The following is a 20,068-nucleotide window of genomic DNA, read 5'->3' as shown; positions in this document are numbered from 1 at the left end:
CTCTTAGTCGCCATCGCTCATTCATGTAGATGGAGGGAACAAAGCAAAAGGGGGGGTGGGGAGTGGGGGGGGAGAGGATAATCCTTCAGGATCAGCTGTGTGTGGGTGGACATGAGTAAGTGCAGCTGGCACAGTCTCTCTCTCTCTCTCTCTCTCTCTCTCTCTCTCTCTCTCTCTACTGTCTATCTACCTCTCTCTTTTCCTTGTCTGTCCTTAACTAACACACTGACTGCTGTCCTGTGCACAGCGTGGTCGGGACTGCTAATTAGACAATGTGCACTGGATGAGATTGTGTAATTTGCCCTATCTCTTCATGAAAATGATAATTTGACAAAGTGGCTAAAATATTGTGGCTATCCTATCTGACACTTTTTTTTTTTTACAGAACACAACTTAAAGTATGATTTGGACATTTATTCTGCACAGGGGTTACCAAGGCAAGGGAGTTTTTTTTCCAGACCTGCTGTCAAAGCTAGATCCTGCATACAAATTTGGTTTTACACCCAAATTGAATTTATTCAATTCAGTCATGATACTCCGCACCTGACTGGTTTGGATGTGGATCGTTTTTGGGCAGATTGCCTTTGCTGTGAGTTGTTACTGTGTGTTTACTGTCATATGTGATGGAGGAGTTTAAAGTCACTCAAGATGATGGACATCTCAGATAAGCCGACCATCAGCATCTCGTTGCTCATGTCAGAAGACTTTAGCTTGGCAGTCAGAGACGTGCTGAGCAACTTGCTGTGAGATTCATAGCAATCAAGGACTCGTCCAGAAAAGCAGAAAATGTCCTCTGAGTTTGTCAAGTATTTACATGTAATAATACTTTGAAGGTAACATTTATTTAAGTCCCCTATTAAGCATTTATAAGCAGTATACAAACATTTAATTAATTATTGTACGCAGCTAGAAGGACATTTTAGGACATTTTAATTGCTTATTAATAAGCAATTATAGCTTCTCTTATGTGGACATTATTTTTTATTTTTACAACAGTAATTTACTATATTGTCATTCATTATTGTGTGGCTACACCAGCCTACACTCATGGGTACCCACAGGAAGAGCTATAGCTGTTGGCAAATACATTAAAGCACTTATATCTGCTTATATCTGCTTTATAATAAGTTCTAAATAGGCGATATAAAGAAACTCAAATATGATATTTTTGACTAAATACCTCTATATTGATAGTACGATAATATTGTAGTGTTGACTATTAGTGCTTTCACAAAATTTTTACACAATAATCAGTAATGTGGATATAATGACTAAATGGGTAGAGAGAGTTTCATATCACAATATTGATATATCAATATACTGCCCAGCCCTAGTTCTAAACCAGTTAGGAAATGTATACAGTATATATTGCATTTAAATAGACTACTGAATAGGGGGACTGTATTTTTGTCCCTCGGCACTAAATGGCCGTCATTCATACAGATGGTTTGGGTTGTTGTTGATTAATTGTGATGATTCAGTGATTACTTCATCTTGGCTGAGATTCTCTGCATTTCAAAAAGTCACTTCCTGGTCTGTTTTCAGCATTAGATTCTGCAAGCTGTGTCCAACATGATGTCTGAATTTCTTGGTGTACAATAGGGAAAAAAGTAATGGATTACCTACTGTCCCTTTAACATTTGGCTTTTATGTTAATGTGAATTCAATATAGGGCATTAGAATGAAGTATTTAAGGGTGTCTATTTCAGCTGAAATGTAATCAGCTCTGTTTCAGAAGTGGACTACATATATCTATCAGGTACATGTGCAGACAGCTGAAAGACAGACAAAGGAAGCATTTCTCTTTGTCCTATAAAGGTATAAAGCCTCTGTGGGCTGACAGGCAGGGAATGGCAGATTGCAAGCAAGATCTGAGGAGCCTGAATGAGGCTCTGTTGCATTAGTCCAGAGACCAGTGTCAAACTGACTGAAATGGCAAACAGCACTATTGATCACTGTGGCGCCTGACTGTGTGATACTGTCAGCTCTCACTGAGTTATATGCCATCCTGCTCTCCTTGCTGATGATTTATTTCTCTTGGGTCAAGCTCTGTTCATTCTTTTCTCATTTGTATGTCTCAAGATATAGAAAAAAACATTGTTCTCTTCCCTGGTAGAATAAAACTTTCCTGTTTGTAGAGAATACAAAACAGGTGTTCTTTCAAAAAACGGACCAGCCTGGATAATGTTCTCAATGTAAATCCACTTAAACAGATTCCTACTCTGAAAGAGATTTACAGTACAGCACAATTTGAGAAGGAGCAGAAAAGCACTTTGAACAAGCGCTTGGAAAAGTGGCAGTCCTCCAGTTTTCAGAGGAGAGTGCTTCGTAAGCTGCAGGTTGAGTGCATGAGATGAATGAATGAATAAATGTATGCACGTGACAGGGCCCTACAATGTATAATGTAAGGGCTGCAGTGGCATTGTAATCAATTGGCACTATGCCACTTACCTTTAAGTGGTATCTAAATATAATAACAGTAACATTTGCCATGTGGGCCATACTTCATTCAAACATATGCTTCATGCTGTATGTTTGCGCTGGCTTATCCTCTCTTTTTCATTTACTGCTCAGTGTACAAAAGAATAAATGACTGGTTCTGCTTGTTCAACAGATCACATCAAAAAACGTTTGGCTTTACTTAACACCCACGGATATGTACTTAAGGTAGTCTGCAACCTGTGCCATTTATTTATTTTGACACCATATGTTACTGAATTGTAAATGTACTGCAGAGATGGACGGAGTGCCAAATGGAAAGGACCCAGCATATGAATGTTACCTTTGGTTTTGGAGCTGAATTAAAGCGTTTGCAGATCACAAGGATTGCTGAAGGTACTATCTTCAGTTAAAGCCACACTATTGATACTGCTCAGTCCACTGAAACGTCCCTCGATGTGTTAACCATACACAGAATCAAAATGATGGACGTAGCCTCCGTGACGTCACACAACTGTTTGTGGACTTCCATTTTGAATCCTGAAGTTTGGCATTTTGACTACCACCATCTTGGATGTTTGAAGTCAGAAGTGACCATATTTGGACGAGAGGGGGAAGCTAACCCTAATGCTAGCTGCTAACCTGTGCTGTGTCTCAAATTGCGTACTTCCGTTAGTACACTTCTATGTAGTATACTATGTGCGCTATGTACTTATTGGCGTAGTGCGCAAATTTCGACAGGGTAGTTGTCTCAAACCAAACACGGCCGTTGTGCACTCACCGGAAATGACGACTGCAAATTAACTAGCTAGCAAACTAGTATTAGCATCACGTTATCGTTCGCGGTACCAAATCATTACAGACTGCTAAATTAACCCAATAAACCTACTGCTGGCTAATACCTGACAACAGTATAGTGGTGCTTAGTGCAAAAAACACATGTATTTATACAATGGCGACCATTGAGGGCGAGAAGTGTCCAAAATTCCACACTCAACTTCTTGACCGTTTTGAGTGCACCATTCGGGTACTCATAATGCACCGCATTTTTTCCATACTTCTCAGTGTGAACACAGTTATGCACTCAAAATATTAAGTGTAAGTACAGAAGTACGTGATTTGAGACACAGGGCTGGTTAGCGCGATGCATTTGCAGTCGATGATTAAGTGTGATAATGCTAATGCTAAAACCATTAAAAGAAAATGCACATACTGGAAAAACTGAACTTTCGACTTCTTACAAGATATTTGAACGCAACCAGACGCTGAACAAGACTTTTGTTAGGCGACCAAATGTTACAGTTAACTTTCATAAACTGAAAATACACTGAAATAGACACAGCTAGGGCTACACCTATACTGTGTGTATCTAGGGTTACTTAACAAGCTTTGTCGCTGTCGTAGCAACTTGTCATCGGATGGCACCCAACTGTCACTCAAAGCATCCACGCTCTTAATTATGTGTAACTTTAAGCCTTAAAAACATTTAAATGGGTGAGGTATATAAAAATTCAGCCCCTGTACAAGTGTCATGAATGTTGAAATTAGCTATAGAGACCAACACCAATTTTTGCACCACTTAAGTTGGGCATTTTAACTTGGGGGTCTAAGGGGACTGACTCACTTTTGAAACCACTCTCAGGTGGCCATTACAGGGACTTAATTTTTTGGCACCTCTGCGCTGGCTTCATAGCTCACTCCTGGAGGTTGCCGCTTTGTGTTAACAGCTTAATTTATCTCCACCACTGAAGCACTTCCCGTCATAGCATTGCTTTTTCTTCCCGCATCTCTGACTGTTTTGACTGTATAGAAATTGTACTCTTTCTTCCTTGATTTGAGTATCCAAATTATCCAAATTAATAATGGATGGTGGCACAGCCAGTGGGGATGAGCACCTGATAAAAAAATGAGTTGTGCATTTACTTGTGTGTGGGGAAGGAAGCCATGCAAATTCCAGGGCCTGTTTTCAGGAATAACAAATGCAAACGAAACACAAGAGATGGATTGTTTTATTAGTGCTGTCTTACAATACAAGTCCAGTCCACATAACAGTGACAGTATACTGTGTATATCAGCAAGTTTTACAGTTGTATTCATTTTGTTAATCTTGTGATAATAGTATACACTGAATTCTAATAGAAAAGACATTTACAGTATGTGGATTAATCGCATCCCTCCTCCCTTGATGTCATAGATTAAATTCACGACAAAAATAGAAATTTGTTATCAAGCACTATTATCCAAAAGCTAAATTAAAACTCTTAACCCTTAGCTCATACACTTGAGGGTGCTTTATCGACTCCAGTATACCCTGGAGTCTTTAATTATTCAAGTTATCAAAACATATTTGATGGCATTAATATTACATGCTTAAGGGATGATGCAATCATGTAGCCTGACTGTGATTTGGGTCCCAGTGTGAATCTGCCAGAAGAGATTCCAGCCTGTTTTACATGCTCACTTAAGCAACATTAAAACACAATTACCAATCTGGAGGGATGGGTGATAAAATATTAGCCACCCTTGCCTAGTCCCACATTTTTGGAAGGCATTAACTGATGACAGATTACAGCAGGTGAGTCCTAACACATAACTCACTCCTCAGTCTGCCTCAAACACTTCCCATGACCTACATGTTGTAGAAAGCTTACCTCTTTCTGACATTACAACACACTTGTTATATTTGTCTCTTGTATTGGCTTTTTAGCTCTCTCAGATTCTCCCATTACACCCCCACTCAATTTGTGCTCATAGCTGAATGTCAGAAACATCAAGCACAGTTTCTTCCACCAAATATTCTGACCATAAAACACAAGGGCCCCTAGTATAGAGACCTAGCCCAACTGAGTGATAACTCCTCTGTGTTATGCTCTCCCATTAATGTCATACATTACTGCCATGTTTGGTGTGGGGCTACTGATGTGGCTGCTCTACGAAGAATCCACTGATTGAATTAATGCATAACAGTATCACCTGCTACATCTGACTGGCAAATGGATGTCTTTCCTTGGTATTGTGGACATGCTCTTCATAAGAGACACACATTTTGTCGGCAAAACATCCAGGTGAACATGCAAATAGTTTTTGATAATGTGAGAACAATAACAACCAAACAACCAAAATCTAAACTGGACTTCATCCTGCATGTAGGAAAAAGAAGTCTAACATGGCAGAAGCAATGTATTATCTTTACAGAGACATGATTCAGCCTCTTGCAACCAACAGCTCCTATACTGCCCAGTTACACACTCATGCTCAGTGCACTCTGCATTGAACTCTAGTGTTTTTCACACTATTATAATATTTATGTAGAGTGCCTGGAGCAATGAACTGCGATAACAGGAGGCCAGTGATGAATGAGCAGCTCTGATGTCTTTGATGACTACACACATGTGCACAAACCATTTACTGACCAGCCAAAAGGAAAACAGTACATGAGAGAGGTGACTTCTTAGATTGTCCAGTGCATACATTCTGTTGTTCTGCAGTTTGAGATATCAGTGTCTTTTTCGGTGTGGTAATAACTGAGGATATTTAATAGTGTGTGTTTTTTCCACACCACGCTTTATTGGGGTAGATCTTCAAGTGCACAGTAATCCTTGGCTGTATTATGCGTGCTTAAAAATGAATCATGGAATTGCAGTTAACTAAACTCCCTGCCTTTTAATCTAATGCTAAAGCCCATTTAGCACAAACAGCTCCATTCTCACTTGGTTGCTGGCAATGATGACGGACAAACTAAATAAATCCAAATGTCAGCACTCACAAATATCATATATATCAGTCTTTTAATAACACACAGCAGTATCACAAACGGACGTGTTTCAGCATTTGGCTTTCTTCAGCGTTAATGCACAAAGTGGGTATAGCCCACATATCTAACAGACAGGACCTTGCTGAATCACACCAGCTGGCATGAATCAGTCAATCAACCAGTCGGACCCAAAGATCCACAGAACAAGATGTAAAGACAATACAAAGAGTGGGCAATAGGTATGCTGAGCCTACAATCCAATTAAATTAAAATTAAAATAATCAGATGACTATCCTTAATACATCAAAAACTATCTCAACAGTGACTGATCAAAAAAGCTTGAACAGATCGAGTATAAATACCTATGTAAACATTCAGATAAATAATGACATGAAAAAAGTGTAATCACTCTAAAGGTAAATCTTATATAATGGCTATATCAGCCAAACAAGCAATAATCACAATACAATGATCAAACAATACCAATAAGCAATTAAATAAGTATCTTTAAATTACAAGACCAAAAAGGACAAAAAAAGATAAAAAAAGATGATGACGGACAGACAACCCCAAAACAATGGTTTAATAAACGGCTGTTACAGATTGATTGGCTACCATTTGAAGTTCTATAAGTAAAGAAGAGAAGTGGTGATTGCGGTCAGTTGGCAATCAGCAACAAATTGTCTGCTGAGTGGATCCCATTTTTCGTGACACACAGTGGTGACCTGTGATGCAGTAGGTTGATTTCCACTTCTGTTTTTCCTTCATTAACGTGTGAGTGTCAGAGGATAAAGGATGAAGTCATTTTCGCAGGATAGATATTTTTGAACTTATGGCCCTCAACAATAAAATGATTTTCTTCCATCCCATATACAGAACATTGTATGTCACTGAATTATTCTGATTAACATTTCTTTCTTGCGTTCTACTTGCCACACGATGCAATTACACTGTTTTTGTTCCTCCAAACAGTGTGACAGCTTTTCAAATGTGAAAGACAGGAAATAACTGAAATTAACAAACCATAAGCACAATAAGGCACAAAATCAAAAAACATTTATTTTCATGTCTGTATATATTTTGTCAGCATCTTCTGCAGAGTGGAAAGTCAGACTGTTCAAAACAATTATTAAAACCATTTCTCTTTGTGGTGTCATCAGACAATGTTCCAGTGTTGAGAAACACCTAAGGCGATTTTAATCATTTAAACTCTTATTGCAGTCGGCTTCCCAGCTTTGAATCAATGCATTGTTATGAATCAGTGTTTCTTTTTACTTCCTAGTTTCCAGTGTTGAAGTTACAGAAACAGCATGTGCTCTCAGACCTTAAAGTAATTGACTTGCTAATAACTATAACTTGCACTTGCCAATAGCTATATATTAAGTGGGTAAAGATAAATAATAGAACAGCTAAACAAGACAACACTTAAGATATTATGATATCTAGTTTCATATCACAATATTGATATATCAATAAATTGTCCAACCCTAGTTTTAAACTATGTAGTATATGTATACACAGTATATTGCATTTAAATAGACTGAATAGGGGGTCTTAAATAAATATGATAAATATTGTGAAATATTTTTAATTATGATAAGACCTGTTAGCATTGTCCTCCAGCACTAAATGACCATCATCTATACAGATGGTTTGGGTTGTTGTTGATTAAAGCGACACTTACCTTTCTGGAAATTTTAGGCTTTTCTTTGTTTAGGTTAAAATGCTACTAATAAGCTGATGGCACACTAACATGTAAGTGAATTCCACCAGTGATAAAAACTCATAGTTATACCATTCTCATATGGTTCTAAGAAAACTCCGACCAATCAGAATGCAATGATTGGCCAAGCGTCCTGTCTGTCTTCCCCACGTGGAGGCCTCCGACTGATGTAACCGCTTGCGTAACATCTTAGTTTGCCTCTAATGTAATAGTCTCGCCACCAGACACTCAGATCTCTGCCTTCTGATAGTCTGGGGACACTCCTTTCTAAAGTGTGTTTAACACACCGGAGAAAACGGCCGGCAACAAAGCAACGCCTCTTGCATTTTTTTTTAAAAGGACACGCCCTCCTGGAAATGTGCGCTCCTCCTTTTCTCGTCCTCAAGGACACAAACACACAGAGAGCTTGAAAAAGGATGCCGAGAGATTTAACTCTGTTTTATCAAACGTGTGCTCAGTCCACAAGATTGTGGAAATGAAGGACTTACAGCGACTTTGTTTAAAACTTTTAACGCAGTCGGACTGTGTTTATGAGCACAAGAGTTCAGCGAACCATTGAAGGACCGCCCTGCGGATTTACTATTGGTTCTGCAACGTAGGGAGTTTTTTTTTTAAACTCTGAAATTGTATCCGCCCATATAAACACAAAATCAGGGAGACAGACATCAGTCTTTAGCTAAGCAAAGCGTCTCAAGACTGACTTGTGAGTCTACTAATGTAACACAGGCTGTAATGTTATATATGTTGCTATATGTTGCAGTTGCTAATGGCTAACGTTAGCCTACTGTAGCGTAGCCTCTGAAACATTAACGTTATCTTCCTTGTGCGTTTTCACTTACTAGTAATGTTAACGCTACTATCTAACGTTAGCACTGTAACCTTATTCTAAAACTCATTCGTCATCACTGACTCCGGTTGAGTCTGTCATAGACTTAATGAGGACGTAATGGAGGAGGGGGGAGTAGGCCTTTGGAGGGAGGTGGAGTTGCAGGAGGAGGAGGATGGGACTTTGGAGGGAGGCTGGAGTTGTGGATGTTCCAATAATTTTTTTCTAAGTGCTGTGTGAAATGCAAGAAAGGTAAGAGTAGCTTTAATAGTGATGACTCAGTGATTACTTCTGGTGGCATTTTACTTGAACCAAAATGGCACCAAACACCACAGGTGTGTAGTATAGTCATACTTTCAAACATTTTGGTGGCATCTCAGCACACGCACTTGCCAGCTCCGTTGAATACACTATGCTTGACTACAGGACACCACACCCTGTAGAGGTTGTAGCTGCTGTAATAGTGGGCCAATCACAAAATGCAATGAAGATTACTTTTGGCGATTGGTTGCGACCAAATCCATACAAATAGCCATTTGTTTCTAGATCTGATTACAGAAAGGATCAAATCCAGGTATCATTTGAACTAAGAAGTTTCAATAGTACCGCTTGGTACTGGGTAATTCTGATCAGTATCTTAAAGTTAGTACTGATACCCAGCCCTATTGGTAATTGGTTTGCATTTACAGTCATGTCATCATTTTATTCATTTTTTATGGCTCTATTTGTCTTTTGATTTTTCCAGGATCCCAGAACGAAGCACAAGTTCAAGATCCACACCTATGGGAGCCCCACCTTCTGCGACCACTGTGGCTCTCTGCTGTATGGCCTCATCCACCAGGGCATGAAGTGCGACTGTGAGTACTTCATTTGATATCTCACTCAGCGGTATCATATGTCCTCAATTATTTTATAATGTCAGTTCCGTGTATCAAGTGGTGTAGGGCCTAAAGTTGGTGGTCAAACACTGAAGCAGGAAACTTAGTCCTGCACTGCTCTGTTGTACAGGTCAATTAGGCACAAGTATGGCATGCACAGGAAAATAACGTGGCACACGATATTCTCTTTTACTGCCAGTTTTTCAGCATCATGTCCTGAATAAAACAAGCCTATTGTTCCTCCTCACTGAATATCATAGGCCTTTGTGTTTCCCTTCCTCCTTCACTTTCACTCATTAAAATCACACATTGTCTATTTTCAGTCTGCAGCTATGTTCCCTGCACTCTGAATAGGCCTGCTATCAAAAGCTTTACAGAGTCTTTATTAATATCCCTCCCTCCCTCACTCTTCTTCCCTTTAATCTTGTGTTAGTGGATTAGTCTGAATGCCTTAATGAGCTCCTAAATACATTATCCTCCACCTGCTACAGACCACCAGTTATGCATAATGATTGCTCCGGGGTGTACATAAATAGAGACGTGGAGCGGCAAATTATTTTGGCAGATCAATTGCGCCTCTAATCACACAACAATAAGATTGCACTGTATTATATCCAAGCACTGGTGAGCTGCATAAGTTAGCAACATAGCCAGTCTTTAAAATTATTATTCACTCACCTACTGACTTGTTGGCATGATGATGTAACCGTTGGGAACTGCTCCAAATCTATGACAGGGTGGTTCAGCTGGCAGACACACATGCCATGTATGCATGACATCACGGGGGCTGAATCTGGGTCATAACCTTGTTATCTCCTCCCTCACAGAGCTTTCCAAAAAAAACATGCCTTAATATTGTGCCAAATGTTTATGATACATGAACGAAATTGAAAGCTGTCCTCATATAGATAAAGTAAATCTCGAGGAAAAAGCAGCTTACTGTATTTGAACATTAAGCCATAGGAGGCTGCACACATTTGTTTTTATAACATACTGTAATATGATATCTTCATTACTTATAGATCATAACTATTTTAATAACAAAAAGAATGTGTTAAAAATACACAAATGCATGAAAATCTTATATAATCCACAAATAAATAAGTTGCTGTCAGTAGCATGTTCATGTACAGCAGCATCTGTATTTCAGTCAGCTCTAAGGAAGCCCTGAGCCATTCACTTTGAATTGATATGCATCAAGAGAAAAAGCTAATCTTGATCTATGTAAAGTCCTCTTCACTAATGTCTTTTATCTCCTCTCTCTGTCCCTCCAGCCTGCGATATGAACGTCCACAAGCAGTGTGTTATGAACGTGCCCAGCCTGTGTGGAACCGATCACACTGAAAGGAGGGGGCGTGTTTACCTCAAGTGTGAGGTCACTGCGGATAAGCTGCAGGTCACAGGTAGGCCTCTGTCTGCCCCTCTCTGTTCGCACACACTGGATTGAATGGGCTTATAAAATGCAAGGTGTGAAGCGCCTGAACTGGTTGATGTGTGTTTATGGCAGATGCTTGATGAAGATGCGTTTCTGTCTATGTGTGTGTGTGTGTGTGTGTGTGTGTGTGTGTGTTTGTGTCACTGCAGGTAGGCTGAGATGAGGATGTTGGTGGTAGCAGACGCTTTTGTTCTATTTCAGTTGTGAAACCTGGATCAATTTCAACACTTTGCCTTTTTTTGTCCATAAACCCAGACTGTTAAATTTCACACAGGCATTTGCTTTCAGTCCCCTGCTGCCATTACTTCTGAAATGAACCCTGCTCACCATTAACTCTGCCTTAAAGGTCCAGTGTGCAGGATTTAGGGGGATATATCGACAGAAATGGAATGTGATATAATAAGTTTTCTTTCATGCTTAATCGTCCGGAAAATAAGAATCGTTTTTGTAACCAGAATGAGACGTTTACATCTACATAGGGAGTGGGTTCTCTTCTACAGAGATTGCCATGCTGCACCATCATTTTTCTACAGTAGCCCAATATGGGGAAATCAAACGCTGGCTTTAGATGGAGCCATTTATGTTTTTGCATTGGCCACCATAGTTAGCAGCCCCTCCATGATGAGAGCATAAAATGTTATGTTAAACTGCTTTATTCAGTGCTTTTACTAGTTTAAATCACTGGGTCCATTTGTTTTGGAGAGAAAGAGACCTCTGGATAATTCAGCTCATGGTAAAAACCTTGTGAACGTCTGACTCTTTTCTGAGAGAAAAGATGAGCACACATAAGCAGGTGTTTGGCCAGTGGCCTGTCTCTGGTGAGCCAAACAGCGTAGGAGAAATGCTGATTTGTAACATGAAACAGCTTTATTCAGTGTTTTTACTGGTTTTAATCACCTGGGGTCGCATGCATAAAACAGTGTGTAGGATTTATATTAAAAGTGTACGTGTGGACAAAAGCAGAAAATGGTGTGTGCCAGAAAATGTCATGATTAATAAAATTATGCGTACGCCTGACAGTGCACAGTGTCCTTTTATCAATCCCAAATTAACTTGGAATTGTCGGCACGTGGATCAGCCTCATATCCTGCCCTCTACATGCCCACATTCAACTATAATAAATGGTCAATGCAAAGCACCTTGTCAAGGTTAATGCACGGAAATGAGCCTGCTGATCAATGGGACTTGACCAGTGAATCACGGCAACAACCAAGTGTCACTGCGGTGTTTATATGTCTACAGCATTTAGACTGACAATGTGCAAAAATGATCATGACAATCAGTGTATCCCTGACCCTGGGATATCATGTAAAGATGAAAGTTTGATAGGTGAACACAATTTATTTATTTATGTTTGTCTTGGCTTGCATTATGAATAGGACTCAAAATAATGCAGGTGGTGAGGAGAAGTGTGTGACAGCCACCGCAATGTCTCCAGTGCGCTCTGTGCTTACACACTTGTGTTCGCCGCAGTGATTTTACACGCAAAAACTATCTGAAAACTTAAATTGTACTTGTTGATATATATACAGTACTGGAAGATATTATTGGAAACTGTTGATGTTCTGTTTGGCATTTATTTATTGCTATTTGATGTGTGCTCCACTGCTGACCCTGAGTGTCAGCTCTCTTTTGAGCCCGTGAGGGTGGGGATGTGATGATGAGACAGCGCCGATGAAATAATGAGCAGAATTGGGAGTGATATTTGAGTAAGCTTATGATTTTTACAACTGAAAGGTGTTTATAGAAAAATTGTGTCTCACTAGCACAAGCACTAATAACACCACCGGATTAAACGTTAATGAAGTTGATGTATAAGTAACGTGTCATATGAGGCAAAATAAATGTGTGAGAGCTCATCATCTGCGTCGCTAATATCCCCTGTCAGTAAAATATTCATACGCATGGGTCAGAGTTTCCCTACAAATGTGCACATTCTGCACAAGTTTGTTTTTATAGATCACAACTTTTGCATGGGAAGTGGCGTACGCCTCTTTCAGGCCTCGTTTTGTGTGTACGCAATGTTTATAAATGAGACCTGTGGTCTGTTTAATATATCTGGATAATTCAGCTCCCAGTAAAAACCGTCTGAACGATAAACACTGAAGGAGAAGTTTCAGCTGGTTGCAATCTGCAGTCCTCATCACTAGATGTCACTAAATCCCCTAAATCTTACACACTGTTTCTTTAACTCTGATTCTGATTCCTGTATACCAGTGGATACTTTCCACTGGAATTAACAGGAAATAACTGGAATAAAATAAAAAGATGAGGGTTATCTGCTTAGGCTGTATAAATAGACATAATCAGTTAATTTGCTAAACAAATCCATTACTTTGTCAAATACATACATTGTGAAATGTGCCATATGGTGAGTTAGTTTGCTTGCAAGGTCTCTATCAGGGAAAGGTACTCTATCTAGGCGGCCCCAGATGCAGTGAATCTAACTGCTAACTGCATGGCTGGCCTTGTAACTATCATCTATTAGTATGCTGCAAAGGCTTTTCCCTTTTGGTGCACAGATCGATAGAGCCGCTCCTGCTAAACATTCTCCAATAAGAAGCAATTCACTGTTACGACACACTTGGAAGGCAATCCCAGTCCAAATATGTAATCCTGCAGTGGTGTGTGGTCTGCTGCGTGGGCCTCGTGTTGTTACCCTGTTTAAACAGTCACGACTTGCTTCTGTGCTGGCTGGAGTTTCTGACATAACTGAATTGTCTCTGCAAAGCACACTAAACGCTTGATATATTCATTTATGTCTCATCAGAATTTCACAAAGACGGGATCTGAGCGCTCTACTTGTGAGCGGGGTCGTGGCTTTACAATCAGCTGTCTTACCATTACTCATTAGAAGGCTATTCTGCACGATCATATCACTGGCTATGCCAAACGTTTTAATTACTGATGCCTCCGGTTTCAAAGACACACCTGGTCGTTGTCTGCCGAGCTCAGAAAAAAGGATGTAATGAGATACTATTAATAGCATTTACTTAATGTAATGTAATCAGCGGTGATGTCATACATCAGAGACTTTTTACATCCTTAAGAAATCCTTCTACAGCCACTTAATATTGTCTGAACAGCCAAAAAAGAGTAAGGCTTTCTAAAATAAGGTGCATATCATGTCTAATCTATACATTAATGTTCTTGATAAAGATTGCTTCCACACTTTACTGTAGATTAATGTGTTTCTCCTCTACTTTCATTCATCTTTTGCATTCCTTTGCTGCTTTCCGAATACAAATGATACATACAACTACATGTAGGCTTAAGTATTTTAGTTTATAAATAACAAATTATTTGACAGTTCATAATTATTGACTTTGCAGACAGTGTTGAATAATCCTCTCAGAGCAAGTAGTGGCTGACTGGCTGCTGTGGTTAAGCTGAGATCATTTCAGGCGTAATCTGTCAAATGTATCTATTGTGACGATTTCAGTCTGTGGCTAAAAGTAGCACAAAAATGAACAGTGTCTGGTTGATGGTGCTGTGAGTGTAGTGTTGTCAGTTTTGAAAATGCAAGAGCTGCGGTCGTCCAACATGGCTGCTGCAGAATGCTGCCTCACTGGAGCGGCTGCGGCTCTGTTATGAATAGTGACTGGTTGCACTAGTTAATATGGTAATGGAGCAGTGATGATGCACTAATGTATGTGCATGTTGCAGATTATACAGCTTAAATTTAGTAAAAGGACATAGCAATAGTTAATAGTAACTTTTAGGTTGTTATATAAAATGAATTAAAAATTGTATATGCATGCTGCACATACAGCAAACTATCTGTGTGTGTTTGTTGCACGAGTTTATTTGGGAAACAGTGCAGTACAACAGCGTGTCTTTGTAAAGGAGCCCCTTTTGCCTTGTATTTCCAGGCATGCTGTAAATCCCTCCGGCTGTATTGTTGCATTAGCACACCTGCTACAACAATAGTGGCTGCAAGGAGCCAACGCATAATCATTCAATTAGCTGGCTTACAGAGGTCAGTGCATCACAAGACCCTGGCACTGAACTTCACTGACTTATTCACTTATCAGATTATCACTAGAATGAACAGAGGGAATGTGGGCAGGCATGCCTAACACAACACGAGGTTAGGGACCATTTATTTGAGTAATGAACATAATGACTTGTGCATGTTTGTCTCATTCTCTGTGCTCTTTATCTGAAAGTTTGCTCTCCATATTTGCATTTAGGATCGTTGCACACAGTTGAGCCGATTCCAGTGTTGCATTCACGCTAATCGCACTTTCCATTAGTCTTAGCTAAAAAAGGCAAACTCCAATGGTGGAAAGGATGGACATATATGGGTACATAAAGCACTAATTATGATTGGTTATGACCAATATTGTGCATGGTCTCGCCAAATGTCTGACTCTCACCTTTGGCAAGTTTGCTTTCCTCAACTGTATGTATTACACAAACACACTTGCATAAAGTAGTTTACTTTCCCAGAGAATGTGTTTCTTTTAGTTGTTGTAAATATCATATCTGGGTCTTACAATAGTTTATAAATATTTAGCCTCCATAAAACCTTTTTATGGCCAAGTGTTGGAAATACCTAAACAGTGACAACAGTTTAAACGCCAGTTGAGCTCATTTCAAGGCACACTGAGTTGGTCAAATAATGCACAAATATTTATGCGATATTTTAGGCTGAGACCGTGGTGTCTCCCTCTCCATCTGGTGGTACCTCTTAATATGCATTTATCTCCCACAGATCAGTCATCTGCTCCAATATATGTCACGTACTGTATTTGCAGTCAGTGTAGATTATACAGTTATATATATATACTGATGTATTCTCCTTGGGATTAAGTAGCAGGGTCTGCAGCAGTGTTACTTAGCATTTAGAGGCAGAGGAATGTCCACAGTTGTAGAACTGAAAAAAGAATAACTAAATTTCAAGGTGACAAAACCTGCTGTAAAGTGCAAAACTCTTGAATGAACAGGATTTAGTTTACACTGAAGACTGCAAAATAGGCTCTTCTCTGCTCCTGCCTCCCTCTCGCTTTATCATTCAGTCTCATTGCTCTGCATCAAATTCAAGAACTCACAATATCCTGCTGGATGAGATGGCTTTATTAACACTGACCCTCTTCACACAGTCTCTGGCTGTATCTTCCTCCAGCCCAGCATTGCTTTCATTTTTGCTAAACCGTGCACTGCCACAGACTGTTGTCAGCTCGTGATAATGATGCACAGTATGTGTGAAAGTCCATGCATATTTCATGTGCGCCAGTATGCATGAATGTGTGTACGCCAGGGATGGGAAATCACCATTATCACCTGCAATATTGCAGACTCTTGCCCCCCTGTGGTACATAGTAGCCAACTGCTGATGAGGACACAACTTGCATGTTATCATTTGCATGTGCTCTTTTCCTTGTGTGTGTGTGTGTGTGTGTGTGTGTGTGTGTGTAGGCGTGTGTATAGAACTGCTGTACCAGCACGACCAGCCCACTCAGGCCAGATTGTATCATGGATTACATTAGCTGCTGTAGACGCCTTGCAGACAGCCTGCCAAGCAGAATTGTATTACACTGGTGAAGAGCGTTTATCAGGAAAGAGGTGCGGTGGATGGCTGGAAGGAGGGAACTTTGCATCTCCTTCAGATGTATCATTCCACAAACACACAAGTATCATCCTTTTATTAGGGTGTGAACACTCTGACTGTGTAATTGTGCATGCATAGTTTGTCGACGCCGGGGCTCAGTTAGCGGTTAATGATCAGTAAATACCTCCAAATTGTAGGCTGGCTGCTGTAAACCACAATGTTGTCTATGTTTACACGCGTTGAACACAGAAGATTACTAGGTCATATTTTAATCAGTTAATAAAGCAATTATTTTTTATAACTTAACCCGGCAGTGTTCATATTTGCTCTGAAACAAAGGTGAAGCTGTTGACACAAATTGCTAGTTCCCACTACTCTGTGTGGAATTAAAAGGGGTTTTTAGAACCATCTGAGTCAACTGTACTAGGGGTGAAAGTAACAGAAATAAATGTATAAAAATCCAGTTGATAAAAATGCATGTAAATTGAAAAATAGAGCAGTGAACATGGATTGGAAATGCAAAATATAGTGATAAGTTATCAAGGGATTTGATTAATTTAAAGCTGATTTGATTAAAACAGTCGTGATATGTTGAAAACAGAGCCACGTCTTATCAACTTCCCCATCTTACATTCATCATCTACAACACAAATTGCCATTTATCAGTTAAAGAAAATGGCCTCAAGGATGGAGTGATGAAATTGCTTTGGAATTAATAGTGTAAGTGATGAAATTTGAATTTGAATTGAAAAATGGAGGGGTAAAAATGGACATGAAATGAAAAGTGTAGTGATAAATTATCACGTGATTTAATGACTTTGTCTACCATCCATCATTCCCAACACTCAACAGACATTTAATGTTTATAGCAGCGATTTTTATTACTTCTACCCAAAATGTCAGTCACAATCAAAACACGTCCACTAACCAGCTGATCGAATTTTCAGCTCTTTTCAACCAGTGCTGTACTCACAAGAGTTCTCTGCTAATCTGCCCGTGAGCAGAGCTGCCAGCGGCTCCAATCATCTGCTGGCAGGCTCCAGTGGTCAACCCGCAGATGATTGGAGTGGGGGTTCCAGCGAGGAAAGCCAAGCACTGCATCTGCACACACTGCATTGACACAGAGATGGTTGAAAATCAGCAACGTTTCTCTTTGAGGGGTGAAAAACTGATCTGTTGGTCACTGGGTATTGTTTTTTGATGCAATGTAAGTGTCAGTAGGGCGTTGGCAATGATGAATGGTAGACAAAATTGTACACCATGGAAACTAGACCAGTCTTCAACCTCAGCAAAGCTACTACTCTTTATAATGTAACAAAAGTTATGGACAGACTTTGAATGTCCGGAATTAGCAATGTAACATGGTGCCTTTGAGTCGAGAGGGAAAGCTTGATTGAGTGAGTCCAAGAATGATGAGTGCAAGAATCCCCCGACCAACCCACAGAGCACACGCACTCAACTCTTGAGTGAGGAGTGAACCAGTAGCTGGAGCCAAAGTGTTCACCAGGAAGTGACATGTCTGCCAAGGGAAGCAGCTGTCCTTTAAACCCATACATGGACCCACACATGAACTCCAACCAGACCAACAGCAACAAAGACTTTTTGGCACTGACGCCGACATGCCCTAAATGTCATAATGAGTCACATAGAAACACAGAGATTATTTGTGCAGTTCCCAGAAAACACGAGTTGTGAGACTGTGTGTTTTTGTGAGTTAGTGTGAAATGGCTATGGGAGGGGAGGTGCTGAAAGAGACAAAACAAGTTCTGTCTCTGAAGGACATACGTAGCCCACTAACCTTGTCCTCTGCCTCCCATTCCTGCTGACACACAGCTCCTCTCTGTCTGTTGGTGCTGAGGAAGCCACCCTCCTGTTTGTTTCAGAAACCCTATTGTTCATTGACTCAGTGCAAATATCCAGAGTACATTTGGGAGAGGGTATTCTGTAGTTTAATTTCATATTCCTTTATTCCTACTTATCCCCATCAATGTGTGTGAATGTGTACGTGTGTGCAGGCGTGTGCACGCTACCCCAGCCGCTTTCAGGTCCTTTGAGAGTGTGTGAGAGACAGTGGTAATAATTACATTTCCGTTTTGTTCCCTCGTTGACTCACCCAGTTCTGCAGAAAAGCCTCATTTAACAAGCCCTCTGCTCTCCATCTCACTCCACTTTGCTTTAACCTCTTCATTCGATTTTTTCTTCTTACCTCGGTGTCCAAATGTGTTTTCTGCTTTTTGCCACACTAATGCTGCACTGTAGGTGTCAGTGTGTTTTATATGTAGGTGCAGTGTAGGCGTGTGTAGGTCAGATTGGTGCTCAGAGTAGATATAAATGTGGGTGGATCAGGGAAGCTAGATTTTTACTTTTGAACCTTCTGGAGGTGTAGCGGCCGATCACAGTTAAAGACAAAATCCATGCTAAACACTGTTAACAGCTTCTGACTGATGGTTGGCAGCTGGCAACAATCTACCTCGCATTTCTCATCTATTTTAGTGCTACTTTTGATGTGTTATTATTACTGTAGATGACTGGCCATATGTAGAAAGTGCAGCATCAGTAACAGTGCTGCTACATTAGAAGAGACATGTCTGTGACTGTGTGTACATGTGTCTTTTCAGTGACACTTTTGTAATCAGATGTGCCAGATCTGGACTTAGCTGTGTCTGCAAATGTGTGTCCAGACTTTACATTTCAATGCAACCTGATCGGGAAGTGATCGGAAATATTCTTGCACACATATTACTTGGTCCTTGTCCCTGAACAGCACATATTAAATGTGTGTTTTCTGTTTAAAAAGTACAAACATAGGAAGTAGTAAGTACTCACCCATCTTTTGAGTGGTTACGTCTCCAGTAGGCTATGATGTATAGTGTACAGCTGATACCATGGTTTGTGGTTTGCGTACAGAGCACACAGCTGATAGGTACGTGGTTGTCCCTGTTTGCACTTTCAGATATTTGCTTTATTTTGCTCCTATACAGCTGTAAGCTGCTCAGAGTCCTATTAAGTTACTGTTGATAAAAGGTCAACATGCCCTTGCTGCTTCACAATAAAAGCTTTTAAATAACAGGATAATGAGGAACTTTTATTGCGAAGGATTTGTAGGAAATGAAATGTGTTTATCAGTAAATTACATGTAGCAGAACTTTGTTGGTGGCTCCCCCCCCCCCAAAAAGATGACACCACAGGTAGGAAGAGTAGCCACAGTAATTTGTTTGATGAAGAGCTGCAGACAACAGGCTCTTACTGCACCTCTGCAAACAGCTCACCTCAAACAGGTTAACTTATTTTACCTGCCCTGTTTGTAATGGAAACACATGGGAGGGCTTTTAAGCTTTGGATAAGCCCGCTGTTTTAAAACGTTGACTAAAGACAAGCAGTCATCAGTTATAGACCCACCTTCAAGCGGGCAATGTAATGGAGATGCTAATCACTGCTGCACTGGGCTGATGTGCTGAG

The 20,068-nt window shown here is 40.1% G+C and overlaps 1 protein-coding gene across 5 annotated transcripts in view; it reads left to right on the top strand.

Moving 5' to 3' along the window:
- Nucleotides 1–20,068, top strand: part of prkcaa (protein kinase C, alpha, a) — a 213,890-nt gene that overhangs the window by 108,025 nt on the left and 85,797 nt on the right. For all 5 annotated transcript variants that reach the window (XM_049568332.1, XM_049568323.1, XM_049568341.1 and 2 more), the window contains exons 4-5: nucleotides 9,488–9,599; nucleotides 10,895–11,023. In XM_049568332.1, the coding sequence (XP_049424289.1) occupies nucleotides 9,488–9,599; nucleotides 10,895–11,023 (241 nt within the window). The remainder of the gene's footprint in view (nucleotides 1–9,487; nucleotides 9,600–10,894; nucleotides 11,024–20,068) is intronic.

Source organism: Epinephelus fuscoguttatus, linkage group LG3 (genome assembly GCF_011397635.1).
Source record: "Epinephelus fuscoguttatus linkage group LG3, E.fuscoguttatus.final_Chr_v1".
Taxonomy (NCBI): Eukaryota; Metazoa; Chordata; class Actinopteri; order Perciformes; family Serranidae; genus Epinephelus; species Epinephelus fuscoguttatus.
Note: the sequence above shows the minus strand (reverse complement) of the source record. Positions and strands in the feature narration are given on the sequence as shown.